Source organism: Amblyomma mixtum, chromosome 5 (assembly GCF_055824585.1).
Source record: "Amblyomma mixtum isolate Tamu chromosome 5, ASM5582458v1, whole genome shotgun sequence".
In the NCBI taxonomy this organism is placed as follows: Eukaryota; Metazoa; Arthropoda; class Arachnida; order Ixodida; family Ixodidae; genus Amblyomma; species Amblyomma mixtum.
In genome coordinates, this window is record NC_143016.1 from 128,514,128 (window position 1) to 128,539,411 (window position 25,284).

The following is a 25,284-nucleotide window of genomic DNA, read 5'->3' on the forward strand; positions in this document are numbered from 1 at the left end:
TTTGAGTTTTTTTTTTGTCAGCACTATCTTGCAGGGGCTGCCGAAGTTGATTTCTATCTTTATTGGTGCTGCTCTTAGCTTGTTTATCACCGTCGCTCGTGAAATTATTGAACATTTTCCAGTTGTGAGTGATGCTGTCACCAAAGTACTGTTCCTAATTTTTTTTTACTATTTATTCTCGATTATATACATTTTGTAGATTCAAGATCCGCAATAAAGTAATTTGACCACCTGGGAAAGTTTTCTTCAAAATAATTCGACCCTCAAAGGGTTAGTCATCACCTGTCTTCTCTGCAGCACTGTTGAAAAGTGATGCGGCTTGTCTTTTCCTCAGTCAGATTTGCAGTAATAAGAATAGCAAAACCGAAATTTCAGGTTGTGGTAATCATCTGAGCTGTGCTTCCTGTTCTCAGAAGCAACCTTTGTGATTTCCTATGAGTAGTCATTAGCAGTGTGGCCAAGATTGGTCAGTGGTAAAGATGTCTTCTGTTGTTACTGAGTCACATGACATCTAGAAACTTACCTCAGTATGCTGAGTCGTTGAATGTGTTGCGATCTGAAATGGTGTAGCCAGTGTCGAACACTCATTGCCTGTCAAGCTCACTGTTAAGAGAGTCAGCACAGGAACAACACTACTCAGTTTCAGAGGTCATTAATCCCAAAACGACCTACAGCACTTTTGATAAGGCTGTGGCTGCTAATTAATGCAGGCTTAGCAAGTGTTAGTGAACATGCCTGAGAAAACTCTAAACTTGCTTCCGATATGAACTCCACGATTTGATGGCACAAGTTAGAAATGTCACATGTCAATAAATATGTTACTGAGCTTAGACCCAAAGCATGTGACATGTTTGTGAGAAACACTTCGTACCGCATGATAGGTTTGCTGGTGTGAGATCTGTTTCAGCTGACCATTCTGAAAAATTCAGGTTTAATTCTATCTTAGTTATAATCATGCGGCTCAGTTCATTAATTACGTACATAATTTATATCTTTTTCCTGGCTGAAAATTAGAGGTTTTCACTCATTGCCTCTGAGAATTTTTACTGTTATCTTTTATGTCAGCAGCAGGTATCAAACAAGACTGGCATTCTTCTAAGAAAAATATTAAAGTGAATAAATACCCTGACGATCATATCGTAGTGTAGCAGTAATAATGGAGAATGTTTGAGTGAGTATTTTGGAGATTATCTGCCTTGCTTGTTTCTTTGGTGCCTTTAACTCTTGGTATGGATATGTTTCTGCGTACTGAGCCACTGTGTTTGCGTGCCTGTTGCAGATTGGTTTCACAATATTCTTTGATTTGGAAGTACTCCTGAAGATTTGGTGCCTTGGTTTCCATGGATACATCAAGCGTTCCCTGCACAAGCTAGAGTTCATCTTGGCCATTGGGACTACACTGCATCTCATCCCAGAGTTCTTCACCTCCGAGTTGACTTACTTTCAGGTGTGTGTGTGGGGCTTTGCTGCATTTCTCATCACGTAATTATGCTGCATTGAATTGCATTAGGTGAAGTTAAATACTCCACTAAAAAGAAGAGTGATGGATTGAAGAAGAGCACACAGGAAAATTCTGCCTTTGTGCATCACTCTGTTCCATTCCTTGAGCTGACGTTTAAAACACCAGTCAACTAACTGGCAAAAATCAGTTGAACAGCATGCAGGCATAGTTGGCTGGCTGTCGTCTGATGTGGAAATCCTCAACTAGAAATTCTGTTCATTTCATCTGGTATCAGCTGTGGTCTGGTAGCCATAGATCTGGTCTCAACTGGAAGCTAGATACTAGTTCCATTTAAATGCCAAGTTGGTCTCAGTTGCAGGACTAATAGAAAGCAGCTGGTTTTAGCTCAAACCTAAATCCAGGTGTTTCGGAAGGGAAATAAAATAACAGTCAAACAGTTCCACTTAGGACCATTTGAAGGCCAACTAAGCATTGTGAATTTCTGGTTAGCTCCAGGAGAGCCTGCTGGCACTGGGTGCTTCCAGGCGAAACCAGCTTAACTGAAACTGTGCTCAAATGGAATCATACTACCTACTACATACAATTAAGAATAGTGTTATAAACCACTTTAACTGGGACCATTTGATTGCCAGCTTAATATTTCACCTGCCATACTAATGTACAGCTGACTGATTTTTTTTTAATAGAACAATGAGAATGAACTCTTGAAAAAGTTAGCATTTTCGGCATGAAAAAGTATGGTGAATTTTAAATTAGAAGGGTTTGTCTTGTGTCAGTGTTAAGAAGGGTATATAAAGTAAAAGGCTTATAGAAGTAAAATAGATCTGTTTGCAACATGTACATTGGTAATTTAGCTCTTAAAAATTCCATTTTCTTGTGCAGGTTCTGAGGATTGTGAGGCTTATAAAAGCATCACCAGTGCTTGAAGACTTTGTTTACAAGGTATGTTCGTTCCCTCGCATTGTGCGTGTGTGAAGGCCAAAGCAGGCATGCTGATTTCTTTTCCACCTCCTAAACCCTTTGTCGCCCCTGTGCTTTCATATGTTTGTCATTTCAGATTTTTGGTCCGGGCAAGAAATTGGGAAGCCTCATCATATTCACCATGTGTTTACTGCTAATCACATCTAGCATCAGTATGCAATTGTTCTGCTGCCTCTCAGACTTCATGAAATTCGAATCATTTCCAGAGGTAAGCTGCAGAGGAACCTGTGGCAGCTCCATTGGTGTCATTGTATTAGCAATGCTTGCATTGAAGGCTGTCGCTACTGGACTTAATTTGTCCCTAAAATGCTGAAATGTAATTAACTGAAGTAACTCTGCTGCAATGCTTTCGCCCTGAGTGGGACATCTAGTGTGATATAAGCGTCATTCTTTGTTCTCCAATGGCATTCTTGAGGCTTCTAAATCTGGAATGAAAGGATACGAGGTGACATCTTGTATATTTGAGCTGAAGTGGGCATTGCTTTTGAAAAATATGTACATATTTAATTTTGGCATTAACCATAATTTTTTCACTATGTGCACATATATGTCGCTATTTTCTTTTCTGCTGTGCACATTTTGCTTCCTAAATGTAAGCCACATAAGTTCGCTTAGTTCTTATTTTTATGCAAATATTGGTCTTGCCTGCAGTTTTCAGCCTTGTGACCTCCTCCTACATATTTTTTTTTTATCCCCAACAACCATTAAAAGTTCTTCTGAATTTACATATCAAGCGATTGTTGACCCTGAAGCACTGTCACTAGGAAGTGTGGGGCAGGAGATGCATGCGGTGATCAAAACAAATGTTATTTTCTTTGAAATGCAGCATCATCTAAACTAACTTAAATGTATATGCTACTATATAAAATAAGAGCTTAAATTAAACTGAATGGACTGTTACTCTGCGTTATTTTTATCACCAGTGAAACTGTGCACTAGTAACTGACTTCATCTGTACTGTATTATTGGCGCCATCTTATCTGCATATGGCTGGCTTTGAAAGCCATTGCTGTGGATATATGTTCCTGATCAGCAGCCCTTTACTCAATGGCTGCTTAACAGGAACAGGGATGAGTGCAGACTTGTGGATGAAAATGTAAGCAAGCTGTGCTATATTGCAACTATGCAGCTTTTTATTCTAGATTATGCTATGACTTTCAAAACTGCAGCTGAAATCAAAATGCTTAGCTGCAGTAGGAGTGTGTACAGAAACCACAGCTCTGTAATGTTGGGCAGATTCTTGGTAAATGTGGGCAGTGTTAAAATTGTGAATTTGACGGACTGCTCAGTACTGTTGTGAACATCGTATTCTGCAAAACCTTCGAGAGTAACAAGGCCATGGTTTTTTTTTTGTCTGAAAGGCAGAAGAGGTTTTGCATTGATTTTTAGACTTGGGGGAAAACTTGGAAGTGTAATGCACAAAAGTTGCTTTTAGTGCATGAATGCTGTATTTTACGTGTTCTGATTTTTGTTTGAGCATTCTTGTTGCATAACTTCATTTGGCAAAGTCAGTGCTTTTTGCCATTATGTAACGAACAGAAGTCGTGCTATTGAATGAGGCGTTCGGCATGTTATGTAAGGAAAGTGTTATGAGAGCCTTAGACAGGACCAAGAGTCAGTTCTTTTTTTTCACTTGGCATGTTATACCACTCCAGCATAATAAATGAACCCCTGAGAAAAAAAATTTACATACATCTGTCTATTTTTTCTTGTTTTCTTCTTCAGGCATTTATGTCAATGTTCCAAATCCTCACCCAAGAAGGTTGGGTTGAGGTGATGAACGAAACGATGTTACGAACAAGCAAAACGATTGGGCCACTTGTGGCCATTTATTTCATCCTTTATCACCTCTTTGTGTCCTTGGTAAGAGAGATCAACGTTCATTCCGTACTTTAATCACACTGCAAAAGGTGATCTTTTTTTTAATAGCAGCTGTTCTCTTTCACTGGCCTTTCTCTAGATTGTGCTCAGTCTTTTTGTAGCTGTCATTCTTGACAACTTGGAGTTAGATGAAGACATTAAGAAGCTGAAACAAGTGAGTACCGAATGGCCATCTCTGATTGCATTATGCAACCAACGTGTTGTTTTGTTTGCATGAGTAGCGAATATCCAGTTATACATATTTACATAAAGCTTTAGAATAAAAATTTCTCATGCTAGCTGCATATTTTAATGCTTGCATAACGAGGAAACGTTGTTTTCTATTAATGTCGAGTAATACTACCTTGTACTACTATCTCAAGTAGTACCTCATTAACATTGGTACAGTCTTGGTCAAAAGTAACCAGGCTGCATGGTTTGCTTCTCATTCGTATAGTAGACCCCTCACGTCTTCTCTAAAGATCAACAACTTCTTTGAAGGTGCGGGAAGGGGTTCTCCTTACCATACAGAGATTTTGAAGCCTGAGGGCTGGCATAATAGCTTTACTATACGACTGAGAACCAAATCGTGCAGCCTGGTTACTTTTGACAAAGACTGTACATCTCACTTCGTGACTTGGCTAGTCAAGCTAATGCCAACCGAGAGTACTGCTGTTGCGCACATTGCAGCTGAAAGCGAGAGAACAAAGTGCGGGCATCACTGACGGCTTACCAATACGGCTCCGCTTCTTTGAAAAGTTTGCCGACAGCCCACAAATGACACGACTCCATAGAGCACCCTCGGAGTTTGGCGTGCCCAAGGCAAGTGCAGCCCACCTTCTTTCATGTCGTCTGACAACCTGCCAGTGATGAAACTTATGTCGACCACCATACAAAAGTCATTCTTTAGCTGTAAAAGTCGTGGTGTGCAAGAAAAAAAAAAGTTGTATTTAAGATTTTCTGTAAAAATCAGTTGTCTTTGCATAATGTGCTAGTATTACGAACAACTTGGGCTATTTTAAAGAGTCAAATTGTCAAAGTTGTTCTTGGCTTGTGAGAGTAGGCATGAATTGCATCTGCCGCCGCGGTGGCTCAGTGGCTATGGTGCTCGGCTGCTGACCCGAAAGACGCGGGTTCGATCCCGGCCGCGGCGGCTGGAATTTCTTTGGAGGAGAAATTCTAGAGGCCCGTGTACTGTGCGATGTCAGTGCACGTTAAAGAACCCCAGGTGGTCGAAATTTCCGGAGCCCTTCACTACGGCGTCTCTCATAGCCTCAGTCGCTTTGGGACGTTAAAACCCCATAAACCAAACCATGAATTGCATCTGTGGCTAACATAAAAGTTCCATGTTTTTGTCATGTGGGGAGATAAACGCACATATTTTCGCACGTGTCATGCTTTGCATCTTAATAAGAACGCAGTGTCTGGTTGTTCCCATTGCAACAGAGGTAACATTTGAGTTGCAGTGCTGCCAGAACTCATGCTGTTGTAGTGCTTTGTAAAAATCCTGCTGAGACAAGGGTGCCTGGAGAGACAGGATATGGCAAGTTTGCGTGATTCCCAACTGTAGCTTATTCTTTTACCTTTCCTCCTCCAGCAATGTGAAGCATTTCTGTTTATTCCCAATTGCTTGCTTCATTCTGTGCTAAATGCAGAGGAGCTTTGGGTGGGACAGAAAAAAACAAGTCTAGGGATGCAAGAGACAGCCTAGAGCACACTGCTTTTGGGGCCGTAATGTGGCCTTAGACCACTACTTCTGTTTCTGTTACGTCTATCAGTGTGCAGTTTACCGTAGCATGAATAGCTTTTGCAAAATCGCAAGGCCTTCTGGTGCCATCAAGGCAGTTATTGAGCCAGCTCATGAAGTACAAGCAAGCTAGTACAGTCAAACCCACTTATAACAATACCGGTTATAACAATATATCGGATATAACAATGGTCAGTTGCGGCACCGTCAGCTTTTGCATGTGTTCTATGGTATTTTCGGCACAACCCTGTTATAACAATTATTGGTTATAACAATGGTATTTACATGGCACTTCAGTATTGTTATAAGTGGATTTGACTGTAGTTATATTAGCTTTTGCAGCTCGGGGCCTTTGATGTGGCACATGTGCATCAGTTATGCCCGCACTCGCTCGCAGGTTCGGGAGAGCTTTATGCGTCAGTTTGCGGAGGAGCTGCCCGAGGAGTGCTCGGAGCTGAAGAAGGCAGCGGCCGCTGAGCTACCTGAGAACCTCGTGACGTACCGCAAGAAGCCACCCATCCACCTGCTGTCCTCACCAAGCAAGGGTCGCAATGCTGCCAGTCTGCTCAAGAAAGTCAGCGTCACTAGCATAGTTCTGTGAGTCCCACACTCTCTGCCTGCCTGCTTGTCCTTAGTCTTGTACCTGTGTCCAGATCTGTGCCTATAGGTTTGGCAGCTCGTTCTTAGTTGGGGTGGTAAAGCAAACTTTCAGTAGCATAGTCTCGCTATGGAGCACAAAGCTGATAACGACCAGGAAGACACTGTAAACCATGGCTACTGCACTGAAACCATAGTGTAAGCCATATACTGTATTTTAGGCATGGGCAAAGCACTTTGCCTAGTGGACTGATGAAGTCTCTCAAGTCTGATTTATATCCCCAGGTTAGTTACTGATGCTTGCTGGTCAGGGTCCTGTGATATGTGACCAGCAACGTTTATATTTCGGAATACTGTCAATCCCTTTTTGTGATTTTTACAGGAGTGGGCAAGAACACAAGGTATACACAAGTATAGTTTCATTGCCTGCAGTTTGAAGCTTCAACAACAGGATGATACACATGTAACACGTGTGGCCTAGACAAAGAAGGAATCAAGTAATAAAACAAGAATGGTATTAGCATCTCATAAATACATTGGGATAAAGCACTGAAGTTAAAACTCTTTCCTGTCTTTTGACTGGCTTTAGATTGCATCGACTAGGATTAGCTGGTTGCAACTGAAAAAGTTCTGGTGTCAGGTAGAAATTATCTCATCCCAGTCAAATGCCTACTCAGTGGTGATTAGATTTAGTTGTAGGGATGTGTAAAGCTGCTTGTTCCAGCTGGCTATCAGTTGCCACCTAAGCCAAAGTTTTTTCTTTCTTTTTTTGTGAAGAAACTGTGAACAGTTTTCTTTTAGACTCTTGCTAGAAGTTGAATGATTCTATCAGCGATTGGCTGGAATTCAGCTTGACACTGGTAATGTGTGGCTAGTATGAGTAGGAAAATCGATTACAGGTTGATAGGTTACGTAATTGAGACATTCATATGTCGTGTGGTTCCAGGCGAAAGCAGCCTCATTGTAGTGCATTACATGCATTCCCAACCTGGGCAAGTTAAAGGCCATTTGGGCATTGCGTGCAACCATCTGATGTCACATGTGGTACTCCCTCCTGGGACCAGCTGATTTTAGATAAGACTGGGGATTAATTGATACAGGCTCAGACGAAGGCGTGCTAAGAACAAGAACCTCAATGCAATAAAATGTGTATTTTAAAAAAAAAGACCTTCAACAGCATTTATTGCTCCAGAAGTGACAACATTGGCTAACAAAACACCATTTATTTCATTGAAAGCACTGCGAGTAGTTGGCAGTCTCGGTAGGGCATGCAAAGCTGGCAATGTAGTTTTTTTTTAATGCAATGGCACTAGAACCCCTAATCTCAGATTTCGCTGATGTTTGTATGTCGGAAGTCTGTCTCTGTGACCTTAAGGTTGTTCGGGAAGAGCAGCCTGGTTCACACAGGTGGCAGCACCTGCCATCGCAGGCAGTGGTGCATCACTTAACCGCTGCACCACTGTGTCAGGAGCGGTATGGGGGCTCCCAGCCATCTATCAATGTAAGGTAGAGAATGACTAGTTCCACATTTATGGGCATTAACCCATTAATGCTATCGCTTCATACCCTTAAGGCGGAGCTTAAGTCCGATTATGCCGATCTTTGCCTAAAGCCTGCTTGACCTTGAAAACCAAGCCTCGAACCAAAACCAAAGTGAAAACTGAAGTGCTAGCACACCTGATTCACATTTCGCCTAACCACGCTAGATCGTCCGCCATTTCTTTTACGTTAGTCACTGAAATTGCAAGGAAATGTCTTTACACTGCTGAAAAGTGCTTTCTGTAACACACGTCTTACTGTAGTGATGCCTGCTCTTGCTGGCTGTGGATTGAGATGAAGCTTCTTTATGCATATGTTTCAGTAGCTTAACCTCGGGCAAACGTCAGATAAAGGTAGTGGGCAGTGAACCAGGCATGAAAGTAAAATAAAATCTCTCTGAACAGTGACTCCAACAATCAACGACTATTGGATGGAGAATCTGGACCTGTCCCAGCGACTGTCAAAGGTCAGAAGCAGACCCAGAAGCAACCCATGAGATTGGATCGTAGGTAAGTGAATGAGGGTCGTCCATTACACCACGAATGGCTTTCATACTATCACTTTAGGCAAAATATATGGATTTGCTAAAATACCAAATAGTATAATTTAACCAGCAAGACTGATATCTTAACAGAGCAGATTATGAATGTTTACTCTGGTTGAAAGAAAGCTAACTTCTGAGGATCAACTTGTTTTGTGTTCTTTGTGCTGTCTCTTGATTTGTGGAGACAAATATTGCATAATAATGCATCAATTTGCGATGTGCAAAATTTGATGTGTGGCTTGAATGCTGCCATGTGTGGGCAGGTTTTCCCGATCTAGGAGCATGCGGAGGTCCGTTCGTGGCTCGGTGAAGATGAAGCAGACCTACGACCACCTCAAGGAAAATGGAGACATGGGTTCTGTCAATGCTGCCACATCAGGCAGAAGCCTGCATGATTTCGACATCAAGATGCTGCAGCAGAAGCGTCAACAAGCTGAGATGAAAAGGTCATTTGCATTTTCGCATGGCATTTGGAAAGCATTACAGTTGAGCCCAGCTATACCGAGCTGTGCGCCGCGCCCCTGCAAGCAGCATTTCTCCGAACAGCCCTCTTCGATCACTTTGCGCATGTGGAGACAGGTTGGCTGCGCGGCCTTTTTTGAACCTGTTGGCTCCACCAGTGCTGTGAAACCACGTGATGAAGTTAAATCTGGGTGTCTTGTACTCAGTTCCATGGTCCTCATGTGGTGAAGCCAATCTAAATAACTAAAACCTAGAGGCAGCTCTCGCATGGCATGCTTCACTAATTGATGTTGCAGGAACCAACTGTACCTTAATTTTAATTAGCGATTATTCTGTTTATGGTTTGCTGGTAACCGGATTAGACATCTCATGAGTGGCATTGGCTAGTTTGAGAGCACTGTTCACAGCGGCTTTGATGCGAAGCAGGTTGGGCCTACCAACGCCTAGCGGGTGGTGCACTGCCAGCATTCTGGCGGACAGCATCTCGTTGCAAGAAGTGCGTCACTAATGTGGGTGCAATGTATTCTTGCATCTTTATGACAGATAAGCTTATTTATTGCCATTTTTTTATATATATTGAATTATCGATGTATCGAACTATTTCGCAGTCACCTTCAAGTTCAGTATATCCGGGCTCGACTGTGGTAGGCATAGCAGGTTCAGGTAGAGTAGCACTGAGCCTCGCACCAGACTGTTGTGTTTCTGCTAGAAAATATGCCCCTTTTGGGCCACATCATTCATCCAGTATATTTTTTTTCTCGTCAATTTCCCAAATTGCACAGGTTGGAGCCAGTTTGGACGTTTTATTTCTTGATTTTGTGCACGAGCCTAGTGTTCTCCTCTTCATCAGAACCACAGCTATGAGTAGTGAATAGCAACAACGTCTCCGTGCAGGAACCAGCGGGAAGAGGACCTCCGCGAAAACCACCCCTACTTTGACACTCCCCTGTTCGTCGTGGGCAGGGAGAGCAAGTTCCGCAAGATCTGCCAGACCATTGTGTACGCCCGCTACGACCCCCGCTTCAGGGACCCTGTCACTGGACAGGAGCGCAAGATCAAGTACAAGGCTGTGCAGTGAGTGCTCTCCTCACCTACCCTGCATGACATGGGTCACGCGCGCCACACATGTAGTTTGCATGTAGTTAGCAGATGAGTAAACAGAGGACCTTCACTGCTGTTTGCAGCAATCTGCTTGGACTAGTCACATACCTTGACTGGATGATGATCTTCGTCACCACGCTGTCTTGTGTGTCCATGATGATGGAGACACCCACACAGCGCATCATGAACACACCGATGCTTCAGGTGAAGGCATTGAACTACATATGCCAGCTGCACCTTTGTCTCCAGAAGGCCACTGGACTGTGTTAGTTGCTAAGATCAGATTATGAAAGAGTGAGCTCAAATTCAACTGTTTTTTTCTTATTGGTACTTGATAATAGCACTTGTGAAAAAACAGTTTTGAACTGTGATTTGTACACAGACTTCAGTAAAATTACACCTCAATGAACTTCATATTAAAGCTTAATTTAGGAAATTAATTTAGTATTTATGCACAGATTTGATACCCACAACTTCACTAAGTACCTGAAAGACGCGGGTTCGATCTGGGCCATGGCGGTTGAATTTCGGTTTGGGTTTGGTTTATGGGGTTTAACGTCCCAAAGCGACTAAGGCTATGAGAGAGAGAGAGAGAGAGAAAAAACTTTATTTACACAGGAATTCGGGGCACACCCCAGGGTCCCCACACGACCCCACTGCACTCAAGTGTTTATGTTCCTGAGGTTCATAACACTGGCAGCACGGCCGGTGGCGATGGTCTGCACGGCCGGGTCCTCCGAGCGCAGCAGGGTCTCCCAGTCCTCCCAGGTCTTGAGGTTCTCTAGGTCCCGCGGGGGAGGGTCCGCCGGGCAGAGGGAAAGGATGTGGAGGGAAGAAGCGAAGGGTTCTGGGCATAGGACACATGCGGGAGTGGGGAAGGAGGGATGATAGTGTGCCAGGGTAAGGGGTGAGGGGAGAGTGTGTGTCTGTAGTCTGCGCCAGAGTGTTGCGTGTTTGTTGTCTAGGGAGGGGTGGGGCGGGGGGTAGAGCTGGCGTGAGGCTCTGTATGCCTGGGTCAGCTCACTGAATGTGTGCATGCGCTCCTTCGTGAATCCCCGATCCGAGGCCACCTGAGCCCGTTTTAAAGAACCTCGGGCTAAAAGGTTGGCAGCCTCGTTTCCGGGATTCCCAGAGTGCGCAGGCACCCATATCAGCTCCACATGGCGGGGCGGGGGTGCATCGGACGAGTCCAGTATGCCAAAAGCAGGGACATGAACTCGGCCTCGAGCAAAATTTAAAATCGCAGTTTTGGAGTCACTTAATATATACCGGGCTTCCGTGCGAGTGATAGCTAGTGCAATGGCGGCTTCCTCTGCAACCTCTGGGGACGTGTCTGGAGGGAGAGGTAGTGTGAGGAGGGCGGATAAAGAGGAGTCCACCACAGCTGCTGTCGCTTCATCACCCGTGCAGGCAGCATCCAGACGCCGTAGTGAAGGGCTCCGGAAATTTCGACCACCTGGGGTTCTTTAACGTGCACTGACATTGCACAGTACACAGGCCTCTAGAATTTCTCCTCCAAAGAAATTCAACCGCCACGGCCGGGATTGAACCCGCGTCTTTCGGGTCAGCAGCCGAGCATCATAACCACTGAGCCACCGCGGATGGAGGTGAAATTCTAGAGGCCTGTGTACTGTACATTGTCAGTGCATGTTAAAGAACCCCAGGTGATATTTCTGGAGCCCTTCACTACGGTGTCCCTCACAGCCTGAGTTGCTTTGGGATGTTAAACCCCCATAAACTATAAACCATCACTTTGCTATGTCTAAATGCAGGTCTTTTTGTTGAAGCCTTTTCCATGTTATCCTTTTGGCATTCTGCTTAGGAAAGGTTAGCAGTTCTTGAAGGTTTTTTTTACCTTCCTCTGGATGATTTGACTGTAATGAACAAAGACAAACTTTATGTATATTTTTCTTAGTTCTCCAAACTCCCAGCTGCTTCTGGCTGTCACATTTAATGGACAGTGAAGTGAACTATGTTTATGCTGCTGATAGAATATCTAATCACGCTTTTTTTTTTTTAATTTTTTTCATTACAGATTGCAGAATATGTTTTTGTAGTGGCAATGAGCATAGAACTGACTTTGAAGACACTTGCTGATGGATTGTTCTTCACGCCAAAGGCCCTCATCAAGGACATCGGAGGCATTGGAGATGTTTTCATTTTCATTGTAAGATATTTCTGCATCTGCAAGGATAAGCTTTCCAGGAAAGGTTCTAATCATGAGAGGTGCTGAAACTAATGCTTTTTGTCCTATTTCATTGTCAGACAGTAAAAGTAATGCATTATAGCATGAAATGGAAGTTGGAAGCATCTTCTGCTTATAGATATATTAGGTTACACGTAATTATTTGGCGTATTATGTTTTTGTCTTACATCGCATGCAAGACATATTGGGGGAACCCCTAAGAAGAATTCGGATAGAGGAATGCTACATTGATTTTGCCCTTTTGCATTAAGGAGCAGCAGAGCTATGCATCAATGCCAGTTTGTGTCAGCACATTAGCAGTATTATTTTTGTTTGATTCAGACATCGGCAAACTGTCATTAACATCATCCTTTTAAATGTTCTTCTTAATTTGAAACCATACACTGCAACTGTGCGTTTTTTATGAGTCGTATCCCGTGTACTATTAAAATCTGTGTCCAAAGTTATGGGGTGAGAGGTATCAAGAAATCAAGAAAAGTTTTTATGTGTCACAGGGATGAAACTGAGGCAATCTTATTTTGGTGCTGGCGTATTTTTTTTTTTAGCTCACTGATGTACTAAATAAAGCTATGCAGTTTTCCCACCACTGCTGGTACATTTTGATAAATTTTGCTGGAAGGTTGTAGAATATCAATGAAACCATTTATTGGGCAACTTTTGAAGCTATATATTTGTCGTGGAAGTGCTTTCTCTGACACGAAAAAATTGTGCCATATATAAAATATTAGCCTTGAGAGAGTGTTCTCTATGTTCCGTACCTAGCAGTGCTTTCCTTACTGGCCAATGACACACAGTACATGCAGTTGCTTTTGGTGCATGAAAGTGGCTGTTGTCTTCAGCTCCATCAGTGTTTCACATGCTTTATTCAGGGTGTTAAAAAAAAATAGATAAGCACTTGAGGATAAAGCTGTTTTGTCATAAGTTGCACCAGTTCTGATTTCTTTGTTGTTGCACAGTTGTAGTTGTCCAACTGAAACTTTTTGCCTGTCTTCAGTGGTTGATAAAGTGAGTTACATGCTTAATGTTAGCCAATCTAAAGGAAGAGTCAAAGGTAACTCAAAGGCTTGCTAAACTATGAGATTAGTGTTCTGTGATGGCAGATACTCCACTGTTTTCACCAAGAACAGAGTTCGGATGAACCAGAGAATTGCGTAAAAGTTAAACACTCGTAGCAACGCCCATTGCGACTTGATTGAGAATTGTGAATGTGCCCCGCCAAGTGAATTCTTCACTAGCCTTGACTGGATCATCGCTTTCGTGTGCAGCTCTGTTTTTATGAAGTGTCAAATTAGGAGTAAATGATCACAGCAGGTGCTCACATCACACGCTACCTATACAACCTGCCCTGAAGCCATCATGCACAGCAACTTCAGAAGCACAAGCCAAACACAAGCTGTCGAGGTCATTTGTACTCTTTTCTAACAAAGAAACTGCCACATCTTGAAAAGACGGCTTCCAGCATGAAGGGTGGTAAAAAGTGTGATGGCACCATCTATTAAAGGTGCACTGAAGAGGAATCTGAACTCGTCTTTTTGCCGCGGGAACTCTATCTACACATTCCTAGCATCCTTAGAAACTGCAACTTATTGCCCGGTGTGGCCGATTTCCCTAATTAAATCGAATTAACGTTCGGCTCCCGCCTTTGTTTTTGAATTCTGCCTCGTAGGATGGGCGGAGTCGACCAATGCGTGGAGTGCCTTTCAGCCAGCTCCGTGGAGGCTTTGCTTTCGCTTCATTTTGTTTTTTAGGTTTCCGCGAATAAGTAGTTTCATTTGCAGATAATATAACCGCAAAATAAGCCCGCAGAAATAAAAATACGCACGGACTATTTGCTTCTACGGACTACTACGTATTACTCCGCCGATGGCAGAGCGGCAAGCCGCCACGGGACTGGGTGAAAGGCACTCCCCGCGTCGGTCGACTCCGCCCACCGTACGAGGCGGAATTAAAAAAAAAAAAGGCTGGAGCCGGACGTTAATTCGATTTAATGAGGGAAATCGGCCACACAGGGCCATAAATCAAAGTTTCTAAGAATGCTCGGAACGTGTAGATTGAGTTTCCGCAGCAAAAAGACGAGTTCAGATTCCTCTTCAGTGCACCTTTAATGGATATTGCAACAAAGGGCTGATCAGCAGGCCATGTGCTTTTGGTTACATTTACATTTGTTTTCCCTGATTTCCCAACAGCTTCGAAGTTGTCATATAAAAAGATGTAACACCGCTCACATTACGTGGAGAGAAAGTCGGGTACTTGATCTGCCATATTTTCGTCACCACAGTCACTTTTTCGTGCAGTAAAAAAGAAAGTGTCTCTAAAGTATAATCTATCAGAATAGCAGATCTTGTTCCCGTTCTTTATCCCTTTGGTGTCCCTTTAAATCAGCAGGGAATAAAAGATACTCGTGCTTGGTCTCTGTGAGCAGCAACAATGCTGCTTTACTTCAACTCTGTATTATGTACTGGTGGTGTCAAAAGTTAACGGCCCCGCCGCGGTTGCTCAGTGGTTACGGCGCTCGGCTGCTGACCCGAAAGACGCGGGTTCGATCCCGGCCGCGGCGGCTGAATTTCGGTGGAGGCGAAATTCTAGAGGCCCGTGTACTGTGCGATGTCAGTGCACGTTAATGAACCCCAGGTGGTCGAAATTTCCCGAGCCCTTCACTACGGCGTCCCTCATAGCCTGAGTTGCTTTGGGACGTTAGACCCCCAGAAATCAAAAAATCAATCCAAATCAAAAGTTAACGGAACACAGTTCCACATGGTGAAAGAGTTGGCACCCAGCTTATTTGAAATTTAAAGGCTATGGTGCACAAATGTGATTGTGAAACACTCGTTCGTAGGCACACAATGCCGACCAAGCTTCACAAAGTCAGCAGTCCTAGGTGTCAGAACCATGTTCCATTTATCTGCAACAGCACCTGTACATCCTTTGGGTCACATTTTATAGGACACTCGCGTGTCGTGCAGCGACTGAAAAAAAATTCGTGTGGCACTTGGGACCCAGTGTGCAGTTTGGGACTTCCTCTCATCTTGGGCCTTTCTCTCGTCCCAGGTGAGCCTGGTTTTCCTGTGCTGGATGCCCCAACAAGTCCCGCCCCAGTCAGGCACACAGCTGCTCTTGCTGCTGCGCTGTGTGCGGCCGCTCAGGATCTTCAGCCTTGTGCCCCACATGCGCAAGGTGGTCTGCGAGCTCTGCCGCGGGTTCAAGGAAATACTGCTGGTCAGTATTACTCTCACTCGCTTGCAGTGCCTACCTCTCGTCAGCTATGATTCCTTACAACACTTTTCGTCAGTACGTCCGATTGGTTGTTGTCACTTGGACTTGTATAAGTACTCGTTGCCCTTGTCATCTCTGATTTCATGTTCTGACTGGTGAGGATGTACTATATATGTGCATGCAGTAACAGCAGTTAACAGTAAAAAAGAAAGGAAATGGTTTATGGTTTGTGGGGTTTAAGGTGCCAGAGTGACTCAGGCTATGAGGGACACTGTTGTGGAGGGCTGCAGATAATCTCCACCACCTGGGGTTCTTGAGTGTGCACTGACATCGCACCGTACACGGAAGATGCTCACATTTGGTGGCACACATTAGTATGTGTAGACATAAGCCGCTACTTGACAGGGCAAAGATTCTCGACAGGAGCAGGAATGGAAGACCTAGGCTAATTTTAGAGATCTTTCAATTGAAAAAAAGAATAAACTCCTCTGTATCATGGAGTTGTTATTTTTTGCTTAGGTTGATCCCTGTGACTTGTTAGTATATGTGCATCTGTTCTACTAATAAACAGAAGTGGCACTTGGGATCATTTTCCCAAGTTTTATGATTGTTGTGCCTTAGTCTTATTAATCATGCAGCACCAACTAGCACGCAAGCGTTTTTTACTGAAATCTACACATGTGCTTGGTGCAGCACACAAAACAATAATTTCTTGCTATTGGTAGGTGCTTACATTGAATAAGCAGGCAAGCAAATAAACCTACAGCGATAACAGGAGCTGGTGTATGGGCACAGTTGTTTGGCATAACTAATCCGAAATTACCTGTGTAATAATCTTTGCTGTTCTTTGTCTAAGCACCACTAGTAATACCTACTGAGCATTGTTTTTAAGAAATGCAGTTTGACAAGTGTCTCTCACTGGTTTGAGTGGTAGTACTGATTGCCGAAATAAATTTAAAATTGTTCTCCTATTTCTGTTAAACATTTCTACTAGCATGGCAAGCATCTGTCTCATCTTGGGGGTGTTATGAGCATGAGGTATGAAAATTCAGATTCAAGCTATGGGCAGGCTGTTATACAGATGCTCACATAGTGCAGTTTCCTAGAATGGAAGAGCTGGTGAAGGTGTTGGCTGAAATTTGTTAATCTCATATGTTGTGTAAAAGAGCTTGTGCCCTTGACGTGTTTAACACATGCTAAAATTTGTGATGAAAACCCTGCTTGTACCTGCAGTGAAATCCCAGCCCATTTCCATTTGTGAGCAATTGAAACAAGCAGAAATTGTCAGAAAGCAACTGCTCCGTACTCAGAACCGGTTCAACTGATTAAGCTAATTATATTGTGAATTTTATGTGGAATCATGCATGTACTCTGCAAAGTGTTTGGGAACTGAGTACTAGCACTGCACAGATTGAGACTGCTCATTTCTTGCAGGTCTCCATTCTGTTGATTGTGCTCATGTTCGTGTTTGCGTGCTATGGTGTGCATCTGTTTGGAGGTCGATTGGCACGCTGCAATGATCCAGATATCAAAACAAGGGTAAGCCATCTATTCTTGCTTAGCTATGTGTTACAGTAGTCTTTTGTGGCTATAAAAAAAAGCTCTGATTTTTAATGAAATTTCACTGCAATGAATAACATGTCACTCAAACTGAAAGTAAGTTCATGCATTGTGACAGTGTGCATGCAGGTTAGTAAGCTACTTCTCTGTACTGAATGTCATGCTCTTGCGGAAAGGGCGGAAATATATATGCGGAATACTTTTGACATTGGACAAACATGGCACAATTGGACATTGTCATTCATCAGTGCAACAGTACACACAGGTAAAAAAAGAAAAGAAGCTTAAAAACATGGCCACAAGTTTTACTTGCTAGTTACAGAGTGACTTAATAAAGTGACCAGTGGCCATTAGGGTCATGCTTGATTGAGATTTGAGTGCTGGATGGGTGACTCTGTAGGAGCTTATGGAACCTAGTGAGATGTACAAACAGGATTAATGCTGATAGCTGGGAAAGTTTGTTGGGGTTCTTTATTGACAACAGCGCAAGAAGTGCTGATGTGACACATCCGTCCCGTCTCTTTGTATTTCTATTTGTCGTGTCTGCCCTTGCGCTGTTGTTAATAATGTGCAAACAGGAGCTACATAGACCTCCATCTGCTGAAGACCTAGATTTATTGTCTTCTGTGTCCAGGCAGAAGCATCGCCAGGACAAGAGCATAGCTAGCTGCAACCGTCTACTTGTGCTTCTTCGCAGACGCTACCCATGCCATGTCTGCACTTAATTTTTCTTGCTTTAGTCTACGTTTCTTAGCAGGGTTAGTTACATAGTTTTCTTTCTGTTTTTTCCTGAAGTTCATGGCTTCACTGTGTGTACTACGTGTGCGCGTGCTTTGTGCACTTTTTTTTTACTTTTGTTTCTTGAGTTAATCACTTGTGCGTTGAAGTTCGAGCTATGTCACAAAAAATCTATAGAGCTAAACTTACTGCCTTAGTGCATTAATCAGGCAAAGCTGCTATAGTTTTCATTTAATCATTTACTACGTTGTCAGCCGTAAAAGAAAGCCGAGCTGCGCTATTGTGAATCAGCAAAATTTGATGTGTCCGCCTGTTGCCACCTAGCCTCTCTCTATCTCTCTTGCCTCTTGCGCTTTCCCCTTCCTTCTTCTACCCAAAACATGGAGAAGGGAATTTTCCTCTCTCAGTTTTGCCACCTGCCACAGTTGGCAGGTAGCAGATTGTGTTTAATTTGATTTAATTGAATAAAAATTCATATCAATAATAAAGTTAAATTAAATCACTTCACTAAGTGATTAAGATCTTGCAGCTGACGCTGTAGATTCCACATTAGAGCGCAGGGGTGTATGCCTAATCCAAAGCTATAAGAGCTTTGGTGTAAAAAAAAAAACATTGCCGTGTTTTGGGTTTTGTGCTGTAATTGAAAAAGACAGAATATAATTCAAAATGTTGTTAAAAGCTTAATTATGTGCTTTTGTTGTATGCACAGTTTGTGCATTACCATGAGCCCTATTTAGTCTGGCATCAGAACTATATTACAAGCTCCTAAAATGTTGCGAGAAATACGAATGTAGCGTAAGTAACATAGTAACTTGTATTTCTGGTTGATGAAGTTCAGTATTGCTCTAAAGGTTACTCTGAGGACTGAAAACCATACAAAGGCTACAATTGGCTTTGAGTTGTAGCATTTTGAAAGCAATTAAAGTCATCGGAATTGCCTTCTTGCGCCAATTTATATTAGCTACAGCTCTTTATTGCTACAGTAAGGCTTCAGCACCTTGACAGAAGAAATAATTACTGCTATAATGAATAAAAGTTTGCAAACATCACCATCTTTTCTTTCATGCACGTTACTCTGTTGCAGAGGGAGTGTGTTGGATTTTTCATGCGCAAGGTCTTTGTAACCAAAATGAAGCTCCAGCCAGCAGAAAATGACACCTACCCTGTAATCCTGGTGCCTCGTGTTTGGTACGTTTTCTGATTCTGCACATGCACTTGTTTGCACATCTGTGGCAAGTTTCGAAAGAGTAATTCTCTCCACCCATCATGTGTGTCTTATCTCCGGTAAGGTTAAACCTTTGCGGATCAAATGCCGTCTACTTTGTTCTGAGTTGTACTCACTCATTTGTATGCAAGATCATCTTTGCATACACAGCATGAAGACATTCACTCACCTTGTTAAGACTAGGCATGTTATCTGGTGTCATTAAAGCCAGGCAGGCTTGTAGTGCAAAGAGTTCCTGGTGCAAAAGCAGAATTTGGGTTTCACGAGAGGCTTGCCAGTAATTTTGGCATGCCATGGCATATTTATCTTTCTACTATTTGAGATAGTCTATTATAGGTAACCTTTTTAGGTATTTCAGTTTTGTGAAGTGATAAACACAGGTTCTTTGCCCTCAGAGACAGCAGTCCATCAACATTGGTACAGTATTTTTTTGCAGCTAGCTGGTATCGCTTATGCAAATACCACCATGGCATATAGCCAAGTGTAGTATACACTGAAATCTGGCAGAAAGATGCTGGATGGTCGATTGTGCTTGTCAGTATTGAGAGCGTTACATGTTTACCATACCATGCAATGCTTAAATTTTCAGGGCATTGTAAACTTAGAAGTTTAAGAAAGATGCCACATAGGAATAAACCCAGATTGAATTGTGTATGTAGACAGTACTTATTTACCTTCTTGCTTGTGTATACTAAAAAAAAGCACAGGAGGTATACATTATGTAGAACAGGTTGCATAGCCTTGGATCTGATTTTAGCTAAACTTGACACAGATTTTGGTGAATTGGCAATCATGTCTTGTGGTAGACATGAAGCGTAGAAAACAAAACAGTGAATGAAGTAAGCTAACAGTGGCGTGTTTACAATGTTCACTTCATTCACCTATCATCCTGTTTTCTGCAATTTACTTCAGGGTTGAATTAAATGTTTAAGGTAATAAAATAGATGAGGTGCGCATAAATTGTTCACAATATATTGCGAACAGTGTGCAACTGTGTTGTCATTGTAGGCTAACAGAAATTATACTGCATAATTGAGGCAGATTTTGCGGAGGGAAAAAAGTGCAAAAAGATGAGACATAATGAAACTGGACCAATTGAGTACTGATTGACAGCACTGTCTTGTTGTCAAGCACGTCTCATTTAAATGTGATGAGTATAATGATAAGGTCAGAGTGTCAGAAAAAAAAATAATAAGTTCACTGCTGTTGCATACCTTTTTGTGTTGTAGGTGTTAGCAGCGCACACGAAACAAGGACGGACAGAAAAGGGAACGAAACGCAGCGCTGTGTTTCGTTCCCTTTTCTGTCCGTCCTTGTTTTGTGTGCGCTGCTAACACCTACAGCATGAAAAACCGACTAGCCCAAGAAAAGACGATTCAGACTTTTTTGTGTGTCACGTTTTCAGCAAATTTACTTTACCTCTAGCCACAGACCTGAAAACAAGGCACATAGTGTGACTTGCTGTTGTGTATACAGTGTGCATTTGAATGTGGCACTCCTGTGATCCTGTCATCTGCTGGAACCCATGGACCCAGAACACTGGAAAAATGAAACCCCTCCTCCCCTCCCCTCCTCCTTCACTGTGCTCCTCCCTCTACCTTCAGGGCTAATCCGAGAAACTTCAACTTCGACAACCTAGGCAGCGCTCTGCTCACCCTATTTGAGGTGCTGTCCTTAGAAGGCTATACTGATGTCAGAGACATTATTATCGAGCAAGTGAGCCGTGTGAGTTGACTGCACAAGGGATGCAAGGCACCAGCATGGCTCGCGTGGTGTCCTCTTGGGAGGAACATGCACCGTGTGCACTCCGCTGGCCGGCCAACTAAACCGCTCTCACTAAACCGACTGCCAAGCAAGCTGGCAAAAGCAACTGCAGCTGTGTAACGGGGCACAGCGAGTGCCGCGTTGACGGAGCTTCTTGTTTACCGCTTTTAACATGGGCCTTGCACACCTAATTGTGTGACAGCCACTAAAACCTCCATTGCTGATGTGGCCTTGGCAGAAGTGTCCACTAGAACTTATGCAGTCAAACCTGACATTAAAAGTCTGCTCATGTGAAGCATTTTTTTTGTAATCCAAGAAGCATGGCATTGGTAATTTCTCTAGAGGCTGTGTTTCAGCCACTGTCTTTGCATCAGAACATCAAGCTCTCTGAACTGCCTTATAAACAGAAGAACAGGTGAGATGAGTTGGGCAAATTTACCAGGAACTTCTTTATTTGAGGTGACATTGCTGACTAGCTGACTGATATAGCATCTCTGAAGCCGTGCCTTTTGCTTTCAGAATGGTAACAATAAGTGGGGTACATTTTGCTGAAAAGGTGATTGCGCCATTTATTTGGCTTTCATTACAAACTGCAGTTGCTTGAATCCAGTCTGCAGAGGTGCCCATGATTACTTGCACTCAAAAGCAAGGGAAAAAGATCTGTGCACTTCTGTACCACTAAACGTTGTCTAAATGGGAACACCTAGGACTAACTGCACTTTCCGCAGGTGTAGACCAGTGCCCGTATCTTCACGCTCTGCAAACTAACGTCTTTCCAGATTGTGTTTGGTTAGTTGGAAATTCTACTTAGCTAGAACATAGTGTGTGCTGCATAGATTGCTTGAAACAGATTTTTGCAAGTATTGATATGTCAGAGTGTTAAATATGTGCTTAACCACTTGTCACAGTATTCCACACTGGCCAGCTATTGCTCTGCATCATGTAAATCCTGTTGCTTGTGTTTACATGCTGTGTTGATTTTAAACTGGCCATAAACAATTACGTGTAGAAATACAGTGGCTCTGGAAAACATGTTGTAAATTTGTAGTTTTCGTGTTCACACTAGGAGATTTTATTTGTGATCTATTGTGCCTTAGTGGCATAAAAGTGCTCCTAGTATGCTATGAGCATTTCATGTTGGAAATGGTGAAATGGTCTGCAAAGAGTCTTGTGGCAGCTATCAAAAATTTTACTGTACCTTATACTTTTACTTTGGAACATTGACATTGTTCGGTCAAAGTGCAGTGCACAAAGCTCTTGAATATTTTTCACATGAAGTGCTATAAAAATCAAATAGCCACGGGGCAAAAAAGTGCTATGGCATTAGTCCGATAAATTGGTGCCAACGCAAGAAATGCTGTAATTAGGCAGATGAAACATCACATTATCGTTAAGGTTTTTTGGAGGGGAACTTTTGTTACGGAACCATCACACAAAACACGCTGCGAAGGTCCAATGAACGAAAATCTTAAGAGCATAACTTCAAAATGAGCCACTTACGCATTTGTATAGTGTATTTTCACATGAAATTTGAGGTTGCAGTTTTATTGCTGGCAATACAGAAATGCAGTGTTGCATGTCAAATTGCAATGCAACTTTCATATGTGCATGCACATGTGAGCTGCGTGGGCAGTGAGCATATGCATAGGATCAGCAGTGTTTAAAACTGCCACTGCATATGTTTACCACTCACAGTTTGCATGTGCATGGCATATGTGTTAATTTAACTTCATGTAGTGCTGCATTTAACTCTATGACCAGTAATGCAGTTGCTGTTGTGCTTGGGCAATAAGAAGACCAGCTGGTAGTAGCACAGTTAGTAAGCATGGTGCTGTCACTGTAGTGCATTGCACCACTGTGTTCTTTACGCTTTCTAGATGAGGAGAGAGAGAGAAGTAGAAAGCTTTCCTCTTTCTCTCTGTCCTGCGTGTGCCTCACTGTGCCTATTCTCTCTCTCTCTCCACACCCTGGCTACTCTGTTGGTCTCCGCAGGGCAAACCCTCGCAGGTTCAACTTTGACAGTATTGGCAATGCTATGCTTGCACTCTTTGAGGTGCTCTCTTTCAAGGGCTGGCTAGACATTCGAGATGTTCTCCTACACAGACTGGGGCCAGTAAGTGTCTCTAACATGAACACTGGTGTCCTCCTCACTCGCTCGCTCCGTTCACTTCATTGCCTCTGCTTCACACTGCACGTTGATTGGTCAGCAGTGCTGCATGTGAGGTCTTCATTAGTTCACGGATTTAGCAGTACAGGTTCACTGCAGATGCATGCAGTTTTTCGTGGCTTCTATCACTCATACTAAGGGTCTTGTTGGGAGGTACAGTGAAACCTCGTCATAACAAACTGGTAAAAAAATTATAAAATAGTTTGATATACCCGAAACTCGTAACATAAAATGTCACCAAAAAACTCACGATGGAGAAGCTAAATTTAGGATTGGCAACTCGAAGAGACGGTTTCTGTAGTTTTAGCACCGTTTTGCGGAGGCCATAAAAAAAAAAAGAGTAGCAAATGCTGGTTAATTTGGCTTCGCCGCACAGCACCGCAGCGCACGGCAGTAGTGGCAGTTAAAATGCCAGCTAGGGTGGCTTCCTCACATTACAGCAATGCCACGTAAAAACTGCACGCCAGCACGAAAGCTATCGCCGTTTTCGCCGCCTTGACTCTGTAAAAGTCAATGTGAGCAGAGAATGGCTGCTGGAAAGCTGCAACAACTGATTGTGTCGCATGTTCCGGGGCATTGTCGTCAGGTCCGAGAGGCATAGCCTGCCACCTGCCATCCAATCGGGCACAGATTGGCACTCGGCAGTTCGATATATCCATTTTATGACAAACCGTGTTCAGTATATGAAGTAAGAAGTGCATCTGTTTGTTGAAAATATTTGGGAACAGTTCAATGTAACCGATAATTCATAATATCATTGTTCATTGTAATGAGGTTTGACTGTATTGCCCGGCTGCGGTGGCTTAGTGGTTACGGCACTCGGCTGCTGACCCGAAAGACGCGGGTTCGATCCCGGCCGCGGCGGCTGAATTTCGATGAAGGCGATATTCTAGAGGCCCATGTTCTGTGCGATGTCAGTGCACGTTAAAGAACCCCAGGTAGTGGAAATTTCCGGAGCCCTTCACTACGGCGTCCCTCATAGCCCGAGTTGCTTTGGAACATTAAACCCCAATAAACCAAACCAAACCTTTTTTTTTTTTTGAAAAAGTATACAGGTGAACAAGCATTGCTACTGGGCCTCGCAGTTAGCTTCCATTGCAACCCTGGAACTCCTCAACTTTGAAAGAGCGAAAGCAATAGTTCCCCCTCAATGTATAGATTTGGAGTGCTGGTGGTGCAAAACGAGCTGAATTGTGCGGTCCACAAGCAAGTGTGGTGGCCTGTGCATTTCTGGCAAAGGCTGCACATTTTGTAAGGTTAACAATTTGGAGTGGTTTTACCAAAATGCTAAAAGAAAAGAGGTTGATTATTAGCTACTGCACATAATAAATCTTGTAAAGTTCTTCCTGCCAAAATTTGTCTTAACCATCTGTGTAGTCAACATTTACCATATACCAAATACTAATGTTCATACTCCCCACCGTATTATAGCATTCTCTTTAAAATGCTTGGCTGTCTCAGGTGCCTCCAATGCTAAACAGTGCATGAAATTGTTATATATGCAGCGAGAACTGTAGTGTCTTCTTGCGATTGCGTTTTGTTGGAGCAGGTTCGCAATGAAAGAGTTATTACGATTCACACTTACATAAGCACTGTGCATGGGTGCAAAAATAGTGCTGGGCAACTTTCGTAGATATTTGTAATCAAAGAAAAATTCTTCTAGCAGACTGAGGTGCTTGCTCTATGAACTGAGTTAACCAGAACAGCATGGAGCAGTGCCGCTTGATCAACTGGTTGAAGAAGCTATAACATTTGTCTAGTATGCTTAGGGACCCTCATAATGGCGTTAGATCTTTCTTTTGTAGCCTTATAGGCTATTGCTGTGCTAATGTGGGCAATATTTGTAAGTATGGTACAGCTGATAAAGACTGTCCCTGTGCAGAAATTCTAGGTTGTTTCAGTTTCTTAGTGTTTGTATGTCCCTTGCTATCACTTAATAGTGTGTAAATTGCACTTCAAAAGCACACAAGCTAGTTAGTCCTCAGTGCTTTAAACCATTTGACACCAGCCAGTGCACATTTCGTGTTCTTGTCGTCATTAGCTGCCAGCTTTGAAGTCTACCTTTAATAATGTACTCAGGGCATTGGCATATTTAGGTACCTGATACTAATTCTTGTT

The 25,284-nt window shown here is 43.0% G+C and overlaps 1 protein-coding gene across 3 annotated transcripts in view; it reads left to right on the plus strand.

The window, feature by feature from the left end:
- The window catches only part of na (sodium leak channel non-selective protein na), a 59,832-nt gene that overhangs the window by 13,861 nt on the left and 20,687 nt on the right, over positions 1–25,284 (plus strand). For 2 of the 3 annotated variants that reach the window (XM_089546002.1, XM_089545999.1), the window contains 16 exons: positions 1,280–1,447; positions 2,345–2,404; positions 2,520–2,651; positions 4,169–4,306; positions 4,404–4,478; positions 4,994–5,125; positions 6,448–6,647; positions 8,591–8,695; positions 8,994–9,176; positions 10,087–10,266; positions 10,377–10,497; positions 12,329–12,460; positions 15,548–15,715; positions 17,147–17,251; positions 19,095–19,198; positions 22,992–23,112. In XM_089546002.1, the coding sequence (XP_089402128.1) occupies positions 1,280–1,447; positions 2,345–2,404; positions 2,520–2,651; positions 4,169–4,306; positions 4,404–4,478; positions 4,994–5,125; positions 6,448–6,647; positions 8,591–8,695; positions 8,994–9,176; positions 10,087–10,266; positions 10,377–10,497; positions 12,329–12,460; positions 15,548–15,715; positions 17,147–17,251; positions 19,095–19,198; positions 22,992–23,112 (2,124 nt within the window). Of the gene's footprint in view, positions 1–1,279; positions 1,448–2,344; positions 2,405–2,519; positions 2,652–4,168; positions 4,307–4,403; positions 4,479–4,993; positions 5,126–6,447; positions 6,648–8,590; positions 8,696–8,993; positions 9,177–10,086; positions 10,267–10,376; positions 10,498–12,328; positions 12,461–15,547; positions 15,716–17,146; positions 17,252–19,094; positions 19,199–20,839; positions 20,961–22,991; positions 23,113–25,284 lie in introns of all 3 variants that reach the window. The other variant, XM_089546001.1, reaches the window with a different exon arrangement.